This window comes from Nyctibius grandis, chromosome 6, assembly GCF_013368605.1.
Source record: "Nyctibius grandis isolate bNycGra1 chromosome 6, bNycGra1.pri, whole genome shotgun sequence".
NCBI lineage: Eukaryota > Metazoa > Chordata > Aves > Nyctibiiformes > Nyctibiidae > Nyctibius > Nyctibius grandis.
The window spans coordinates 69,523,427-69,542,402 of record NC_090663.1 but is presented as its reverse complement, the minus strand read 5'-3'; the positions used below and the strand labels follow the sequence as shown (position 1 = coordinate 69,542,402).

Genomic DNA, 18,976 nt, shown 5'->3' with positions numbered 1-18,976 from the left:
GCATACTATTAAGTCAGTCAAATATTATTGGATTTATGAAAGCATACATTTATTTTTCAGAGAAATTCACCTCATAAATCTTTCCTTGAACTCCATAGTCTGCTAAAAAGCAGCACAGACATGAAAATTACTTTTAAAATCCTCTTACAAACGTGAAGCTACTGGACAGGAAAATACCTAGATAGTCTGTCATTAAATAAAACCATAATTAACTTCCTAGATTATATCTGCCGCTTTGAGAGTCAATATTTTACGCTAATGAAACAGTATCTTGGTAGAAGCCTATCACTTAGAAGCACACAATGAAACATCTTCACTAGAACTACAGACCCTTACCTTTGAATGCAAGAGGACAGAAATGCTAACATCCCATTCCAACCATTGTTTCCTGCCAGCAACACGCCATCAGACCAAACCCTAAAAACTCTGAACCCTAAAACAATCCTCGTTTTCTTTCTACTTCACCAAAACTTAAACCACATTTAATTACTTACTAACTCTATAGTCTCTACAGATCTCGGGAGAAAGCAATCTCCTATTCACTCATGCCATGTGAGCTATATTTTCCTTTGTGCTGACAAACAATTGTGGGAGCCCTTAGAAGCAGCTCATTCTGCATCCTCCATCTTCTTCTCAGTCAGACATATGGCTGAACCTCCTTCAAACAGCCATTACAGAAGCACTTAGCTCACCTATTGCCATTCTATTAATCTTCCACGTGCCCTGCCCTTTCACATCATCCAGGTGAAATTACATACTCGGTCCTTACAGACCTCTTGCAATTTCTTATTAAGTCATCTTCTTCACATGTCCTTCTGCATTACCAGCTCCAAAGCCTTTCTTCTTTGCAGCTTGACGCCAAGTGTCCAGATTTCATACCCCCATGTGACATCTTCACAATAGTGCCATAGAGCTGAACAAGTCTCTGTCAGCAGACATGAGCCAACACATGTCCAGGGAGAAGACATTACTGTTGTTAATCACTGACCCATACATAGGTTTCTCCAAGATGATAATTTTTTGAAACAAACTATGCTTTGATTTGAAGATCAAATAAACTAAAACTTACAAGAAACAGCAAGAGATATGGCCATCAAAACAGCAGTCATATTTTAAACCATCTTACATCTCCTCTACAATACACAAATCGCTAACAAATACACCACATAGTGTGCACTGTTCACCTTATCCCAGACATTTCTGCAAGAGTCTTACCAAGTTTTCTAGAGCCACCCTGGGAAGAAGTGAGGATAATGCATTCCTACACTTTTAACCTTTACTGATGTCAATTGAGGAACCCAGGCGCTCTCCTTCTTCAATCAGACAAGCAAACCTCTAAGTCTTCCTATACCTCTGCAGGTATCCTCCATTCTTTGATTTCAAGGATGAGCAAGCTCAGGAGAGATTTGTCTAAAACACGGGATCTACAGAGGATCACTTTTGTACCTGAAGACGAAATTGCTAATGACAGTGTGTTCCCCTCAAATTCCACCTAAACTCTGGCTGATAGTTTCTGGAAAACAGCCAAGTTTGAATTACATTGCTTTGAAAGAATGCGTTAGTAAATATAACATACTCAAAAACACCATTTATACTACAAGAACAGTAACAATGCCTTAACAGGTGTTTGAGCTTTTGTGGCACCGAAGATAATTTATGATTAATTTTAACTGTGATTAAGAGTTTCAAATGCCATGTCTCTGTCTGGCATCCATTTAAAACAAACAAATAAACACCCTCAAAACATACTATATAGTAGAAAATTCAGTTCAAATATTTGGGTGCCAAAACCTAGCATCCTAGCACCCAAAATGAATGGCTTGAAAGAGGGAGATAAGAACATTAACACTTCTCATTAATGGCCATTACAACACTGTTTCTAAGCATCTTTGACCAGAGTATACTTCATAAGGTGTACACTCATAGACATAATTTCCCAGTTTCTATCTGTCTTGGATTTGTAAAACATATATATTTTAACAGCTAAGCATGCCTCTTCAGAACTTCACATTCAAACAAAGCAACACAGACTGATCAGAGATTTTACACAAATAATGCAGCAGACACTAATTTGCTGACTGATGAAGAAAAGAATGAAGTTTCTTTCATGGAAAGAAATAAAATCATGGATGGATCATACATCCAAGTTTTGTTTGGGCAGGCATTTTCATTACCCTATTTTGTGATGCACTAGCAGATTAGCAATACTTTTAATAAAAAACACAAATTTAAAAAAATACATACATACACTGATTACCTAGTAATGTGAGAGTTCTCTCCAGCACTCTGGTATTAGAACTTATGTACAAAAATGTCTCTTCAATACTAAGTAGCAAGTCTTCAACACTAAGTAGCATGCACCATATTTATATATATGATTTTTCATTACAATAGTATGTTAAAACAAAACAAAAAAACTCTTCAACCAAACCCAAAAATCACTAATTGCAGTCAAAATTTTATTTTCTGAATTCTTTCTAAATTTTTAGTACCAGTTGTTTTTAAGCATCTGCTTTCTTAGCACATACAGAAACATTTAGTAATAAACCAGTACTGATGAATAACAAGTTAACCAATGTAGTTTCATAAATGGAAAGAAGCACATGATTTCATGTTTCGGTCCTAATATCTTCATTTCATAATAACCTATAATAATTTATTTGTTCAAACCTATTCACCTACTCTTTTTTAAGAAATCTTTTCAGAAAAAGCCCACAGTGATCTGTCTGCATTCCTTCAAGCACTTTTGCATACCTGAGGAGGAGGTCACAGAGGAAGTTGTATCCTTGCCATATCCTAAAATCATCCAACAACGTTTGGGATACATCACTGGAGTCTTTGAGAAAACAAGAAAGTCCAGCAAACATCTCAACTATTTCTAGGGGAGAAAGGTCATCAGACTGCTGCATGTTCTGAACACACGTGGACAAACATTCCTTTTCTGAAAAGAATTGCAATTAAGAAATTTAGGATTTTACTGACGTTAATCACAGCAAGAAGAATAACTAGTACAAGAACCATGGCAGTAAGGTAACTGTTATTTAACTACCTCTTATCACATAACATTTAATATCACAGAGTACTTGAAGATGAGTAGGATTCTCAAATGGCTTTGGATCTGAACCCTAACCTCTTTTTGCCAACCCCTTCCTTCCTTTTATAATCTTTAGTCTTGTAAGGGAAGAGACTATGTAGATGAAAACTGGGTTTTACCTAAAAGGTTTGACTGGATAACTCAGCAGAATAAAAAGACAAATATGGCAACTGTAAATAATTCTAAAACATCTTATTTTCTTTTAAAACACACAGTTATACAAAGCACTGACTTAAACTGTTACTGATGACCCCTTAAACTGTTAAACGTAACTCTTTACACCATGTCTTATTGCTACTCTGGTTAGCATTTCTTAGGCTGGCATATTTGCTTGCCCAATAAATGTTGATCAAAGAGAGACAGCTTGTCTCGTTCTGCATACCTCTCACACTTCATCAGTTCACTGTTTGGTTGCAGAAAGCTTTGCCAAATCCATAGTAAGCTTTTAGGTTGCACTCCTGTTTTCAAGATGCTCCCTTCAATTATCTGCTATTTTCACTTCACACCATGCACGAGACAAGTGCAAATCTTTCCAGCTAGACTGATAACAAAATTTCCCAGAGATCAAATCAAAGCATGAGATAGTGAAAGGATGCTCCTTTGCATATGATAAAACATCTTAACTTTTTTCCTGAATATGAGATGAGCCTCTTGACAGATGTTTTTATATCTTTAAGTCAGGTTCATTTTTTAATTAACAAGCAAGAGGGAACGCCAACTGGTTCAGCCACCAGAAGGCTGTTACAGATGCAGGCAAAATACCTATTACCTTTTCAGTCCTATCTCAAACTACTTAACTGATGACTATTCTGTGCTTCCAAGTGATACTGTACATTCCCATCTTTCTGACTGGAATTGGAAACACGCTGCTAAGCACAAGAGAAAACACAGTCTGAAATTTTCTGTGAAGTATGTGGAAGCAGGGTGACATATTTCATAAACTGTCAAAATGGTTTTGTGGAGCCTTGTAACTACTTGCTTTCCAGGGTGTGAGGAAACAGTGGGTTTCTTTTTTTCCAGTAGGTGTACGCTGCTAAAATGTATGATAAGGATGTTAGTTCACTTCAAAAGTCATTCCAATTTAAAAGCTACAAATGCTTCTATGTGGTCCTACAGTCTAAAAGCCCTAATTATAATATTAGAAACATATTCTACCAAATTTCCTACTTCAAATGCTACATACCTAAACACCCATGCAGTTTTAAATTAATGCAACATGAGTATTTCATATGCAAAGCTGCTCATATGCAAAGGCAGCTAGTATCCTCTCCAACACCGGTTTTCATCTTGCTTTGCTCCTGCAGATTCTTTGTCATGAACCACCTTGGCAGCTGCCCTTGCTAAGCAGACTGTGACCAGTCCCTTGTAAAGATACACGACGAATAAAGTACTTCTTGTATTAGCTACCAAAATCTGTAACCAGCTACAGAAATATCCCTGTACGCTACAGTTGCCATGCCCGAAACAGTCAGGATGCTATTTGCCTCAAAAAAGGACAGGAGATAAAAATAGAATGATCCTGGCTGCTTCATTCATTTGGTGGCTCGCAGGCTGGATTAAGCCCATGAGATTATTTTATTTTGGCCTTCAGGATACACAAAATCTGCAATCTGTATACTGTATGTCAAGGTGGGGAAGAGAACGGCCTGGCAGAAGAAACGCAGGCTGAACAGTCAGCAATCTAGTCAGCCAGACAACAGGGAAAATGTAGGGGCTGCAAACCCATCCAGCCGCCAGGCTCTTTCCAGTTGTGTCTCAAAAGCTCCACACCAGGTTGTGACACAGGCTCTAGGACAGGCTACACGTAAGCTTCCTAGGAGCACCTGCACTGAGAGACCTCTTCCTTTGGGCAGAGGCTTGGGTCTCAGCCAAGCGAAGGGGAGTCTCCTTGGGCCAAGCCCTAGGGACAACATCCTTGGGCTGGGGACCCCGCAAGGAAGCTGGGCTGGACCACAGAGGAGGAAACCAGCTGGCTGTTCCAATGTGCCGTCAATAAGCACTTGGAGGTTCGCACTCAAGTGTTTCTGTGCCCATACACCGTGCTCCCTTGAGGATTTCCTAGAGCCTATATTACCCAGGTTTTGCTGTTATCAGCCCCCGATGCCCTGGATAATGGAGAGTACATTGCAAACCAGTGGTGGTTATAACGGTCTGACCCAGCCTCTTCCCACAAAACCAAGATGTCTGGGAGAAAGAACCTTCTCCCAGCATACCCAAATTAGCTCTCCCTGGTTTGTGTAATGCACCAGTATTTACTACATGGGCTTCTAATAGCTCAAACTGCGTCAGCAGAACACATGGAGCTGGTTCCTCTTCCTGCGGCTTCCTCAGATGTCTCTACACTTTTATTGCCAGCTAGAGTGGTACCCAAGCACGCAGCTGTAAACATGACACTGCTAGCTTGCCTTGTGCTTCTGTGAGGAGCTGCTGCTTCTAACTCAAACACAGGACAGAAAACAACTAACTCCCATTAAGAATTAATGCTCACAGCAAAAGTGACAAACCTCTGCATCTTCCCAGTGACTACTTTTCAATACAGGCAGTTACTGAAGTTGCTGAAAGCCTTTCCTTTTAGTTAGCTTAAACTCTACACCAAAACATGAGAGGAAACTCTGTCTTCCAATGTTAACTTGATGAGGCAGACACAGCTACAAACACCCCTCTCACTACAGAAGCGCTCTGAAATTTTACCTGTATGTAATTGCATACATGTCCCCTCAGAAAAAAGCACCTGTAAGTTTCCTTGATCTATTATTTTCATGCCTATTTCTTAGCTAAGAAAGCTATGAAAGAAGAACAGAAAAAAAGAAGAAATAATATTGGATAAAGACACATACCATGAATGTATTTCACTACATTGACACTAAGGCCATGACGCGATATGGTCATCAGTACTTCCCCTGCACTCTTCCTCCAAGGCAGATTATAGGGAGGGCACCATGAGGTTATTGCACTGAATAGAAGCTGGAGATCATCCTTTTGAGCCAGTTCTTCCGCCGGGGACACAAAACTGCACAATTTTACAAGGATCTGAAACAGAAAGTCATTAAATATCTAGCATTAATACCCTGATCATTGCTATTTTTGTCTAGACTTAATAAAAGGCAAAACATTCTTCCCTTTAGCATACGCATAAAAAAAAGGGCAATGCACTGTTTTCCCTTTGCATGTTGTTTCTGTAATTTTAATTGAAGACAAGGTTATTCAACACAGTTATTTCAAGTCCCAGTTCAGTTTAAAATGACTAGCAAAAGATTAGCAGCAGAGTTCAAATCTCTTAGGCTGACACAGCACACTTGTATGGATACTAGGCTATTCCATTCTTGGAGAATCTGCCTGTTACCTAATTTACAGGTCTAAATGCTGCAATGGGGCAGAAGCTCCGTGAAGCAAACTCTTGTATCCCTTCCTAATGCAGGAAGAAGGCTATCAATGTGTTGTCAGCAGAGCAGCATCTGTACCATCTTGGCCAAACAAAACCAGCCAAAGTAGTATGGCAGGAAAGAATACAGCAACACTGTAGATGTACCTGGATGACTGACTCCTGGATCTGAATTTCCAGGTTACCTTAAACAAGACAAAATGCAGCCACAAAACCAAAGTTACTACGTTATGCTCCCTTTTCTGTCTGTTTTGAGGACATCTGATGTCCACTTTGTGTCTTGTGCAGGAAAAGCTGAGGCTCCCTCTCAGAAAACTGTAGAAAGACTTTGCAAGGCTGCCTGCATCCATAGGAGGCTTGGAAGCTATTTGAAACCTCACTCATTCCAGACAGCTCATTTGAGTGCACCACTTTACAGCCCTTGAAGAGGGATAGAAAAGAGCTGAGCTGTGGTATATTGAGGGGACTCTATGTAGTAACATCGATCATTTATCAACTCTGCTGACTGAAACACAGCAAAGCATTTTCTGAAAGGTAGCTCACAGCACACTGTGATTTCTGCTTTGGAAAACAGCCTGTAGTACTAAGACAAAAAAAAAAAAAAAAAGAGGCAAATAGTATGTTCTCATATAGTGACTGTCACTGGGCAGACATTGTGGCCAGTAATTGTGGGAATAAGGCTCACATCTTTATTTCTGTAGTGCAGGTACCAACATGCCTCTAAATGTTATACTTACAAATCTTAACACTGCCTTCAAATCCCTGAAGGATGTGATTGCTGACAGACCTCTATGGTTTTGCATATGTGGCTACAGTGACCCTACATAGAGATGCGTCCAATTTGCACATGGAAACTGGCAGTATAATCATCAATCCCTTTCTAACAGTAACTGTCAGCTCCTTCTAAAAGTTTCGTCAGGAGAACGTATGGGAATTTCTTCTCAAAATCTCCAATTGAAACCTCAGAAAGCAGGAGCAGGTCAAATGGAGTCCCTGGTCTCCCTGGGAAATCTGAGGGACAACTGTAACAGTAACTGCAAACTCAGATGGTTCATCCCCATATTTAAATTATTTGTTTCAATATTCATGGTTTATTTCCATAATTAAAGGAAAAATAGCGTATGTTAAATTAATTCAAAGATTATTACCAATACTAACGGTTTTTACTATGTCTATTTCAATCAGTAGTGGTCAAAGACACCAAAGACTAGGACTAGTCAGATTAAAACAGACTAATAGTCAACATGCTGCTCCTTTTAAGCAGCTGCACAGAAAAGTTGCATGCATTTTTGTGGAGGAGATACTTGCTGAGGACAAAAACCATAAGGGGAGTAGAAATTTAACCTCAACTGTGCTTGCAGGAAAATCCATCTTACTCTGAGCCACCAGTTTGTGAAGAAACAAGGAAAAGCAAAACCCAGTTCAAGTGAAAAGTTTCTGGACTTTTCTCACATGAAGCATTTCCATTCCTCTTGCAAACTCCAGGACATATTTTACCTTTCTTACCTGTACAAAGACTTTCTGTAGTAGCGCTCGGCGCTCTGCGAGAGGTAGTTCATTCTGTGCTCCTCCAACTACCTCAGGCACATGTGGAAGGTCAAAAAACAGATATAGACATTTAACAAGCGTGGAAGGCACTGACATTGTAGTCATGCAGTCCACAGTTTTCTGGGGAAAAAGAAACCAGAGCAAAAAAAATAGTTCAGCATATTACTATATTCAAAAAGTCACACTCCAGTAATGCAGTTAACTCAAATGCTGGTTTTTCTTTCTCACACCTTTGGTGAGATGTCCACACAGAAGTACAGGTTTACCATCTATTCTTGAATGCCTACCTAAACAGCAATTTTAAAAATAGGATCATAATTTATTTACATGACAATAGCATCTAATAGCCACAGTTCAGAGCAGCCACTACACAGGACAGAAACAAAAACTGACAGTCTCTGCCAACAGAAGCTTACAAGTTAATTACAAGACCTTCAGCCAAGCCCTCATTAGCCATCTATTCTTTGTAGCAGTAGAAATGGGAGTGGGAGGAGGACTATTCAATTTATGCACTCAGTCGGCAAGAAGGTTTAAGCAGGCATAAGGAGCAAGGTAGCAGAAAACATGAAAGCATCAGTGGGAAGAAAAGACAAACTGGGGTTTAGGCTGGTGACATACTAAACACAGATAACATGATGTGCTGAATTATAAAGGCAGATTAGAGCAGAAAGAACAAACCACGCAGCTGTCCAGTACATTGCCAGAAATTGGCTCTTTGATGAAGGGCAGCACCAAAAGCAGAGGAGTAAAGGTTCACGATATCATCCACTCATCACTGCTGCTGGCTTCGCTTTTTGCAACTGCTGCTGCCACCCTCCTTGAATGAGGAGCCCAAATTCAAAGCCCGAGTGATTTAGATGCTGTACAAGACATGCATCTCATGGGGCACTAAGCAGCAGCATGCAAAGAAGCCTTTGAGGAACAATAAAAGTTCTGTGCATAATTCAAAAGAATGTTATAAATTAAAGTTCCAAAACTATGATTTTTTAGGCAACTGAAACCACAAGGAGCTAAAGCAGATAACAGAAAAAGGATCTTCAGACAGAAAGCAGAATATAGTTACAACATCTTTTAGTGTGTGTTCATGCAGCTCATTACTTTATTGCTTTTGTCTCCCACCCCACAATTTATTTTTAGCCTTGCTGCTTAAGACTAACCTGTCCTGATGAAGCTAGTAAATTAATTGTGGTGAGCAGCATCCAACCTCTACTTGCTTCTTCACTTTGATTGACCTCCAGAAACTGGACTATGGCACGACTTGCAGCCTCTGTAGGGGAGCAGTTAAAAAATACAGTAAGAATTCAATCTGACAGTCTGCAAAAGGGAACACGTCCTCTCAACAGTCCTGAGCGCTGCAGCACTACTTGAAAAAAGGACTAGGCTTAGGCCTACGCTCTCCAGACACACATTCCAGTCTTCCACAAGCACTTGGCTTTGACACTAGCAAGGCTGCAAAAAGTACATTTTTAGGTCGTGCATCATCCTTTAAACCAGCAGACAGATTTCAGTAACATGCAGCAACTTTTGTTTAAGTGTTCTGGCTTTATCAAATACAACATACTCTTTTCCAGAGATATGAAGTTACCATCAGTGGTCTCAGTGGGAAAAGCTGATATTCACAATTTCTGAAAAAAAGCACTGCAATGAAACAACAGTACGGAGGATAACGGGAAAAGATTTGGAGGGAAGGAGAGGTGCAGAAAGACAAAAGGAATAAAAAACAAGAACAAAAAGTAAAATTAAGACTAAGATCAGCAATTACCACATCCCCATCCTACACTTTTTTTGAAAATGAAAATGCTAATGACTTATGGCTAATTCTTATGATCTGGGGACCACTTCTGGAATCAGATGCTATTCCGTATCAGTCAGAGCCCAAGATAAATATTCAGCCTAGTAAACTAGTTATCAGCCTCAAATAAATCAACAGAAAATGCAATCCTATTTCACTGCTGTCTGAATACACACTTGCGTTAAGAAATCTATAACGCCAGTCATGATGACTGCCCATTACCCTTAAGGGAAATCTAAAACCATTTTTCATTAATAACTGCTATCAATCATCTTCAGTGCTTTTAGTGTCAACTACGACAGAAAAGGAAGGTGCATAGTATTGCTTAAAAAAGAAATTACAAGGGAATTACTAACGGAGGAATAAATCACCAACTGAAGAAAAATACAATTTTAATCTTGGTTTGTTTGCTTCATCTGCTGTCAAGATTCCTGAGCACATACCTGTGAACAAGTTTGTTCTAAAGTAAACACATTTTATAAGGCAAAGTACTTACCAAACTTCTATCATTGACTACACCGAAAAGACAAATTTTCTGGAGCACCAGACTGTAAGCTGAGCTGCACTAGTACACCTACAAAGTAGATGATCACAGAAGATGTCTACAGCTGTTTGCTCTACATTCCTAATATTAACTTTTCCCAAGAGAGTCTATCATCATACAGAGCCAAAGCCATCAGCCACTATGTGTACTGGCAAGTCAACATAACAAAAATCAAGGTGTAAAGAAACACTTTTATCAACAGGAGGACAATTGACAGATGAAGAGAAGTGATTACCCCCTTTCACACAACGCTCATTAGATCACGTGTGAAATGCTGCGTCCAGTTTCAGTCCCAACCCAATACAGGGAAGACAATGATCGACAGCTCTGCTGAGGGCCACAGAGATGTTTGGGGGCTGGAGCACCAATCCTGTGAGCATAGGCTGAGGAACCAGGGAGAGGGGACAGCCTCAGGAGCACTGAACAGCAGCCTCAGTGCCCATGGTGGGGGAGAAGTCAGAGCTCTTCACCGCACTGCATGGCAGGAAGGCAAGACTGACACAGTTTAAAGCTGGGCTGGCTATTAAACTGATGGCAGACGCTCTCTATTAACCCTCTCCCCACCCTAGAAGGGGAAGGAAAAGAGAAAAGAGAGAGACACTTATGGGTTGGAAAGTTAAAATAGTTTTAATAAACTGTAATAATGAAAAATACTATAATAATAATAATGGAAATAATTATATATATACAAATATATACAAAACCGAGTTCCCCTGATGATGGTCATGTCACCACCAGCGCTGCAGGGCAGGGTCTGGGAAGGCCCAGACGGGTCTCAGTGATGGACAGGAACTGGATTCAGGAACGCATGGATTGGGATTGAGGGAAGGAGAAAAATGGACAGAGTCCTCTTTGGACTCCAGCCATAGCAGAAGAGAGCGAGACCGTCAGGATCCCCCAGCTTTACACTGAGAATGACATGTATGGGATGGAATACCTCATTGCTCAATTTTGGGTCACCTGTCCTGTCCCCTCCTCCCTGGAGGTGCAACCTTTCTATGGCTCTTCACCCATAACTAGTGAGGAATTTAGCAGTGACCTTGGTTTCTCTAGGAGTAAGTAAAAGCAAGAGCCTTTCTGCATAACATTCCTACTAGTACCTCAGTAATAACTATAAACTTTGAGCGTTATCAGTCCTAGAAGCAGACACTGTCTGAAAACCACACAGTTAGTTTCAGAAAGTGCAGTTACTTAGAAGAAGCTTAGCTGAAAGTAAAAATCACAGAAAGGAAAATTTTTCTGTTTTAGGCCAAACCAGGACAAAGACATGACAAGTTTAAAACAAGAGAGGTTCAGACTGCATATGAGGAGAAATTCCCCCCACCCTGAGGACAGAGATGCACTGAAATGGGGCCCAGAGAGGCTGTGCTGTCTCCACTCTTGGAGGTTTTCAAGACACGACAGGATCGAACCCTGCACAACCTGGTCCCATCTCACAGCTGGTTTGGCTGTTAGCAGGAGGTCAGACAAGAGACCTCTCTTATTCTATTAATTTCTCTCACACGGAAAATAGTCTATTTGATGTCTCTCTCACGGGGATTTCACATCACCCATGCTGGTGTCAGTTTCATTCCCTTTCAGTGCAAAGAGGACGTATTTTTCCCTAAAGCCCAGTAACCCTTTTATAGTCCTAATCCTTGGAAAAAATAAAGAAAGAGAGACAGATTTAAGGTAAAAATCCAGATTTAGTTCATTTGTGTCATAGCTATTTTCTCATGTTTTTGTTTTGCAGCCTTATTCCCATAACAGGTTTTTGTACAAACCACCGGGCTTTTCCAATTCTGGTGCTGAAGTAAGAAGATGCACCTACCAAATCCCTGCATGAGACTGACTGAGATAAAACAGAGCTTGAAATACCAAGGTGAAAGGTAAGGCAATATTTAAAACACAAACATGGGCATGCAGCAACTTCCCAGTATGCTAACCTCAAGTACCTGGTGGGCACTTTGCTTTCCAAAACAATTGGTGCAAAACATTGGCTGGATGGTTGGGTATATGAGCAGACCAACTTAGAAAGCACAACAGCCATGCCACAGCCATAGTTCCTGCACTAGAGGCATATGCAAAACGCCAGAATTCCTGGTAAAAGCCACTTTCCTAAATTCTGAGTGTCAAGCGTGTCTAAAGCACCTGCTGCTTCTATAACAACAGCACCCCACCAGCCCAGAGTTAGGTGAGATTTAGTAGGCCCATTCTCTTTCTAGCTGACCACAGACAGAGCTGGGCAATCAGTCTCTGACCGTAAGCAGGTATGACTGGTACCAAACAGGGTGTGCACAGCCTCCTTTGGGTGTAGTCTCCAAAAGCCACCTGTGGAACAGAGGCTCTTTTAGTCATCTTTGGAAGTGAGACTCAGGGGTTAAGTATATGCTTCTGGAAAAAGTTCTCATACTGCTGGCATCCTAAATGGCATAGCAGTTGAACACTATAAATAGCAGTTTCAAAACTGTCAGTCTTAATTAAACACTACCTAAAAACAGACAGCATTTTAAGCGCAGGAAGAAGCTCCCTTGTCATTTGCTCTGAGCAAATTTGATAGCGCTATCATTTAAGATTAATTTCTATCATCAGCACTAGTCTTAATTTATTTCTTGTACCTTTTCCCTAGTTTTGACGTGCTCAAGTCATCTTTTTAATAATGTAACATCCTCTATGTGTCCCACTTGGATGTCCTTAGCGCTTCTGCAGAACAAACTACTAAATCTAGGATTGGGATATGCTAGCTAGTAAAAATGGCAAAAGAACAAAGAGAAAAACCTATAAAATAATATGTAAGCATACACATCTTGACAACTGTGCAAGCATGTATACATAAGTATGACCATGATTATGTGGTCACATGGTTAATACACAGTAGTCAGATTTTTCAGCATGGATTCAGTATATATGGGATAGAGGCTTGGTAGAATAAAATTTGCTTCATACATAAGAGATGACATGGGTGCTTTGCATCCTGGCTTTAGAAAAGCAGCAGATGGAAAGCAATGGAATTAGACCCATTTAGACTGCTAGCAAAGAGCAGTACTGCATTACAAGCAACGTTATTGCCTATAGCAATAGCACTAAGGACAAATTCAGTATGTGAAGCTTTTAGTCAGATGTTCTAGTACCATAAACAGCATATAATAGTGTCATCAGACTTTTGTATAGCTTATTCTTATTCTAGAGTGGAATATTAGTGAAAAAAATCTGTTCATATGCCAAAGGGGGCGGTGGGGGGAGTGGGAGGTATGGGTGGATGCATGAGGGAGTGGTGGGGAGCAAGATGAAGTCAGGGACCCCTTCTCTAATCAAGCCTGCAAGAAGTCTCTACTGCTTCTTGTGAGGAATGCCTGGAAACACAGTCAGATACCTAGAGTAAACTCAGAGCATGTGAGATCATTTCCAACATACTCTCTTCTCAACAGAACAAAAAAGTTAACTAACATACCAAAAAAGTCTGAAAGCGACCCCTAAGTCCACTTATTTTAGCGAGAAAGATCCTCAGCTCTTCAAAGAGAAGCAGACACCACAAGTAACACCATCAGGAAAACTTCAGACTTCATTACGGGAGGAGCCCAAAAGGCTACTTATTAGTAGAAGATAAGAAGCTTCCTTTAACTACCATCAGTAACTGAGCCAAAATGTGAGATGCACTTGAACAAATAACACTAACTCTTGTGTATTTATGACAAACAAAATTAGTTCTGCTGATCTGATGGAGGTAAACTGCAATAAAAATGAATGATAAAATCAGAGTTTGCATATCAGTGGAATTTTAAAAAGAATAAAGGTAGGCATTGTGAGAGGCCAAATGCAAACCACTGAAGTGGTTTTCTGCAATGGTTAAACATTATGATGATGAATGTTTATCAATTTGGTCTCCCAAAGTGGTTTGAAGATGAGATAATGATAGTCTTTCAGCAGATCTGTTAGAGAAATGCCTAAAGAGGTTAAAAGCATTTTCACTGGTGAAACAGTTTGAGTAAATCAGCGAAATTAAGGGGAAGAGAAAGGGATGGGACCACAAAAAAAAAAAAAAAAATTCCAAAAACCAAACCACCACAACATTCAGAGAGTATAAACAGTAACTGAAAATGTTGTTTCTGGAGGTAGGAGGGATTAGCTGAACTGTCTAGAGGTATGGTAAAAATCAGTTTAGCATTAAATAGTAAATACTGAGACAAATACATGCAGAGAATGCTGCAAATATGGAATGAAACACTGACTGAAATCAACAAAGCAAGACACAATTAAATTGAACTTAAAAGGTGCATAAAACAGTGATGTATACAGAATAGCACACATGAAATAATAAAAACAAAAACCAAACTTTTGAAATTAACATTGAAAGGAGGTTAAAGTGTTCCAGCCCTGTGATGAACCATTTTGCTTTCTCATTCTTCAATTTTCTATCCTTCTGCACAGGTTTCACAGATTGTCCCCACAACCACTTATTCATATTCTGACTGAGGAAGGACCTTCCAGGTTGCAAGACTGCCCATCATTAAGGGAATCATTCTAAACTTCCCTGTGATATTGATACCAGATGGTTTAGTAAAAGTAGGCCTCAAAGTAGGCCCTGAAAGGCCTACTCTGTGTAACCTTTAAACAGAACCAATTTTCCTTTCAGTAGTTTTCCTCTCAGCTAAAATAACTGCACTTTCTGAAGCTAACTGCATGTTTTGCAGACAGTGTCTGCTTCTAGGACTGATAACGCTTGAAGTTACACTTATCACTGACTCTTGCTTGTGCTTATTCTTAGAGAATCCAAGGTCTCTGTTAAATTCCTCACTAATTACAAAGAAGGGCCAGACACAGAAGACAAGACTGCAAACAACATCTTTGTAGTGTCTAAAATGACTTGATTTACAGCTTTGGCGCCAGGAGAAGAGAAAAATCCTGTAAGAACCAGAACAGGATCTCTTCCTCGGAGCCACCTGCGTGTGTCAACAGAAAGGCATCACCCGCGCTTGCGCAGAAGAGGGCTCATACAGCAGACAGCAAAACGATGGGGGGATTACAACCACTAGAGACCACCAGAGACCACACAAGACCCCTTCCCCAATTTAGTGTGCATGCGCAAAGACAGTTACCTAATATATTAGCATATGCATAAGGTTTCTTGGAATAGGCGTGCTTTTCTCAGGAATTGTATGAATATGCATTTTTCTATAATGTATATAATGAGTGTGCTTTTGTCCCTAGGTGGACATGTTAGGTGGAGTGATTCCCCCATGTCCCTTGGCCGAATAAAGTAATGCCTGCTCATTAATGCTAAACCCAGCGTTAAGGAGTTTTATTCCCGATTTCGGTGACAATTTGGCGACACAGATGGGACTCCGCTTCTGATGCTCGACGGATTCACGTGATCGTGAGGACTCTGGCGCCACCGAAGGTTTTTCGGGGAGATCCTCCGATCCCCTGATCCGGTGAGTTTAGAACAAGACCCCTGGGATTTGTTAAGGCATTACTAAAGAATATAGCCATCCGTTAAGTCAGGAGATGCTCTCCTGCAGGACTGGGTATTAAAGGATATAAGGGGGATCTGGACAAAGGCTTGATTACACGTTACTACAGGGACACCTTGCTTGCACCTGGATTGCCAGCTGACAGGATATAGGGTATTGGTTACTGTCGAGTTCGCGACTGTAATTTGTATGTTTTGTTTTGTTAGATATTGTAGTGTTTGTGCATGTAACTTGTTTATTCTGTTTTAATATGGGATCTAGTCAATTGTCTAAGGGGTCTGAGGGAGGTATTTTAAAGAGGTCGCCTCTGGGATGTATATTAAAACATTGGGAAGATGTAGGAAGTGATTCCTTTTCAAGAAAGCAATTAATTGAATACTGTAATCATTGGTGGCCGAAGTACATTTCGGAGGATCAAGAAAAGTGGCCAAAGAATGGAACCTTGAAGTATAATACTACGTTACAATTAATGTTGTTCTGTGGGCGGGAAGGGAAATGGGATGAAGTGCCTTATGTTGATTTGTTCTTTTTGTTGCGAAATCATCCAGAATGGCAGAAGGATTGCAGTACAACGCCAAGTGATCCTATGGTCTTAGCTTTAGAGAAGCATCAGGGAAAGAGGCCAAAAAGGTGTTGTTCGGCATGTAGTATTGGGAAGTGTTGTACTAAATATGGGACATCGGAAGAAGAGGATGTGGATTTATTGGTGACCCCAGGACAGGGGAGACAGGAATTGCCAAGGCAGGAGAGGCTGGGGAGAGGAGGAGAAAATTATGTGAGTTCTGATGAAGAAGGAGGGGTTAGTCCTATAGTGGGGAGAACCAGGAGAGGGATAGAGCTTCGTAATGTGGAAAGGGGGGAGGTACTGCAAGCCCCTCTCTGTCAAGCAGTAGGGAACAATGGGCCAGTAACAGTTAAAGTTCCATTTTCAGTAACCAACTTGAGGTCATGGAAGGAATTAGCAGGGACATACAGAGAGGATACGGAAAAAGTAACAAAGATATTTGAAATCATAATCAGGACTCACGATCCAGATTGGAATGATATACAGGTGGTGTTAGATACTTTGTTAACGCTTGATGAAAAAACTATGGTAGTAGCTAAAGCAAAAGAAGAGGCTGAGAGGGTGTTTGCCCAAAATGCCCAACTGGAAACTGTAAATGATCATTTTCCACCAGCAGATCCCCGATGGGATCCCAACAACCCAGCTCAGAGAGAATTACTAAACCAGATATCAAAGATTGATGGTGTTTGGGATGAGGCATGCTATTCCGAAGGCTATTAATCTGTCCAAACTATATCAGATAATTCAAGGAAAAGACGAGTCTCCTTCTGATTTCCATGAGCGATTAATGTCTGCAGCCCGGAGGTATATAAACTTGGATCCTGAGAAGGAAGGGGATGCTCTGCTGTTAGTTAGGGATGCTCTGCTGTTAGTTACTTTGTTTGTAGGGCAGTCAGCCCCAGATATCCGAAGGAAACTCCGAAGATTGGAGGGAGAGGATTCGAGGAACCTTAACAAATTGCTGGAAGTGGCTTGGAAAGTATATAACAACAGGAAAGTAATCGGGAAGACTCAGGAAAAAAGATTAATTACTGTACTAACACAGCAAGGAACACTGAGAGGGGGTTACAGCGGACGGGGCCAAGGCAGGATTGAAAGAGGTGGGTTCCAGCGCCGACCCCTGGATAGGGATCAGTGTGCTCTCTGCAAGCAGAAAGGACACTGGAAAAAGGAATGCCCGCAATTAGGTTGGCAAGGACTTGAGGAAATGCCAAGGGATGCTGCTAACATGATGGCGATAGATTCAGACTGAGGCAGACCGGGGGAAGAACCAAAATCCTCCCCAACAGAACCCCTGGTTATAGTAAGGTTGAGGAACGAGAAAATAAAAATTTTAGTAGATATGGGAGCTATCTATTCAGTATTGAATACATGCAAGGGTAAGTGGAGTGATCAAAGCATGTCAATTATTGGTGCCACAGGGCAGAAAGAAAATCGGCCGTTTTTCCAGCCTTTAAAGTATGGAATTGGGAAAAGGGTGTTAACCCATCAATTTCTCTATATACCAGATTGCCCTATGCCACTATTAGGACGGGATATACTACGTAAATTTAATGCACAAATTACTTGTACAAAAGGAAAAATCCAAATCCATATTCCTGAAAATAAAGCTTTGGATGCCCAAGTTTTTATGTTACAGAAGGAAGCTGAGTTACAGGAGATACCAGGAGTTGAAAATGCTGTAACATCTCTCATATGGGCTTCAGGAACACCAGGACAATCCCGAGTGGCAGAACCAGTAACCATCCAGTTGAAACCAGATGCTGGACCGGTAAGACGAAAGCAGTACCCATTTCCTTTCTCGGGATAGCTAGATGGTGTCATCTGTGGATAATGAATTTTGGACTCATTGCCAAGCCCTTATATGAAGCTGTACAAGGGGAAAGAAACCTCCTTGTTTGCACTGAGGAGTGCAGAGATGCATTTGCAAAATTAAAACAGACCTTTATGAGCGCTCCAGCTCTAGGCCTCCTGAACTTAGAAAAACCATTTGAACTGTTTCTACATTAAAGACTATATATTGGTTTAGGAGTGTTGGCCCCGAGACTAGGATCATGGAAAAGACCCGTGGGGTACTTTTCAAAACAACTAGACAATGTCAGTAAAGGACGGCCAGCATGTCTTCGAGCAGTGGCGGCTATGATATTACTGATCCAAGAGGCCCAAAAACTGACGCTCGGGCAAAAGCTGACTGTGTTTGTGCCCCATGCAGTTACAACCATTCTAGAACAAAAAGGAGGACACTGGCTGTCACCAAGCTGGATACTGAAATATCAAGCCGTTCTTTTGGAACAACACGACGTGAAGCTGAGAGTAACTATGATCCTGAATTCAGCAGCCTTTCTAACTATGGATCCTGGTAGGAAAGAATTAACACATGACTGTGTGATGGAACAAACATACTCCAGCAGAGACCCTTATCAGGAGTAACAAAGAGAGGAAACAGTCCAGAAGACTATTGGCAAATAGATTTTTCCGAATTACTGCTGCAAAATGGGTATTGGTATCTTTTAGTAATGATAGATACTTTTTCAGGCTGGCCGGAAGCTTTCCCTTGTTGCACCAACAAGGCAAAAGAAGTAGCAAAAATATTGTTTAAGG

General features: G+C 40.7%; 1 protein-coding gene across 3 annotated transcripts in view; it reads right to left on the bottom strand.

Annotated features, from left to right (window-relative positions):
- Window positions 1-18,976, bottom strand: part of WDFY3 (WD repeat and FYVE domain containing 3) — a 195,392-nt gene that overhangs the window by 100,387 nt on the left and 76,029 nt on the right. For all 3 annotated transcript variants that reach the window (XR_011048337.1, XM_068402547.1, XM_068402548.1), the window contains exons 5-8: window positions 9,182-9,291; window positions 7,983-8,144; window positions 5,932-6,124; window positions 2,755-2,941 (exon numbers count right to left, since the gene is read on the bottom strand). Coding sequence is in view for 2 of the 3 variants with exons in the window: in XM_068402547.1 (XP_068258648.1) it covers window positions 2,755-2,941; window positions 5,932-6,124; window positions 7,983-8,144; window positions 9,182-9,291 (652 nt within the window). In the remaining variant the exon portion in view is untranslated. The remainder of the gene's footprint in view (window positions 1-2,754; window positions 2,942-5,931; window positions 6,125-7,982; window positions 8,145-9,181; window positions 9,292-18,976) is intronic.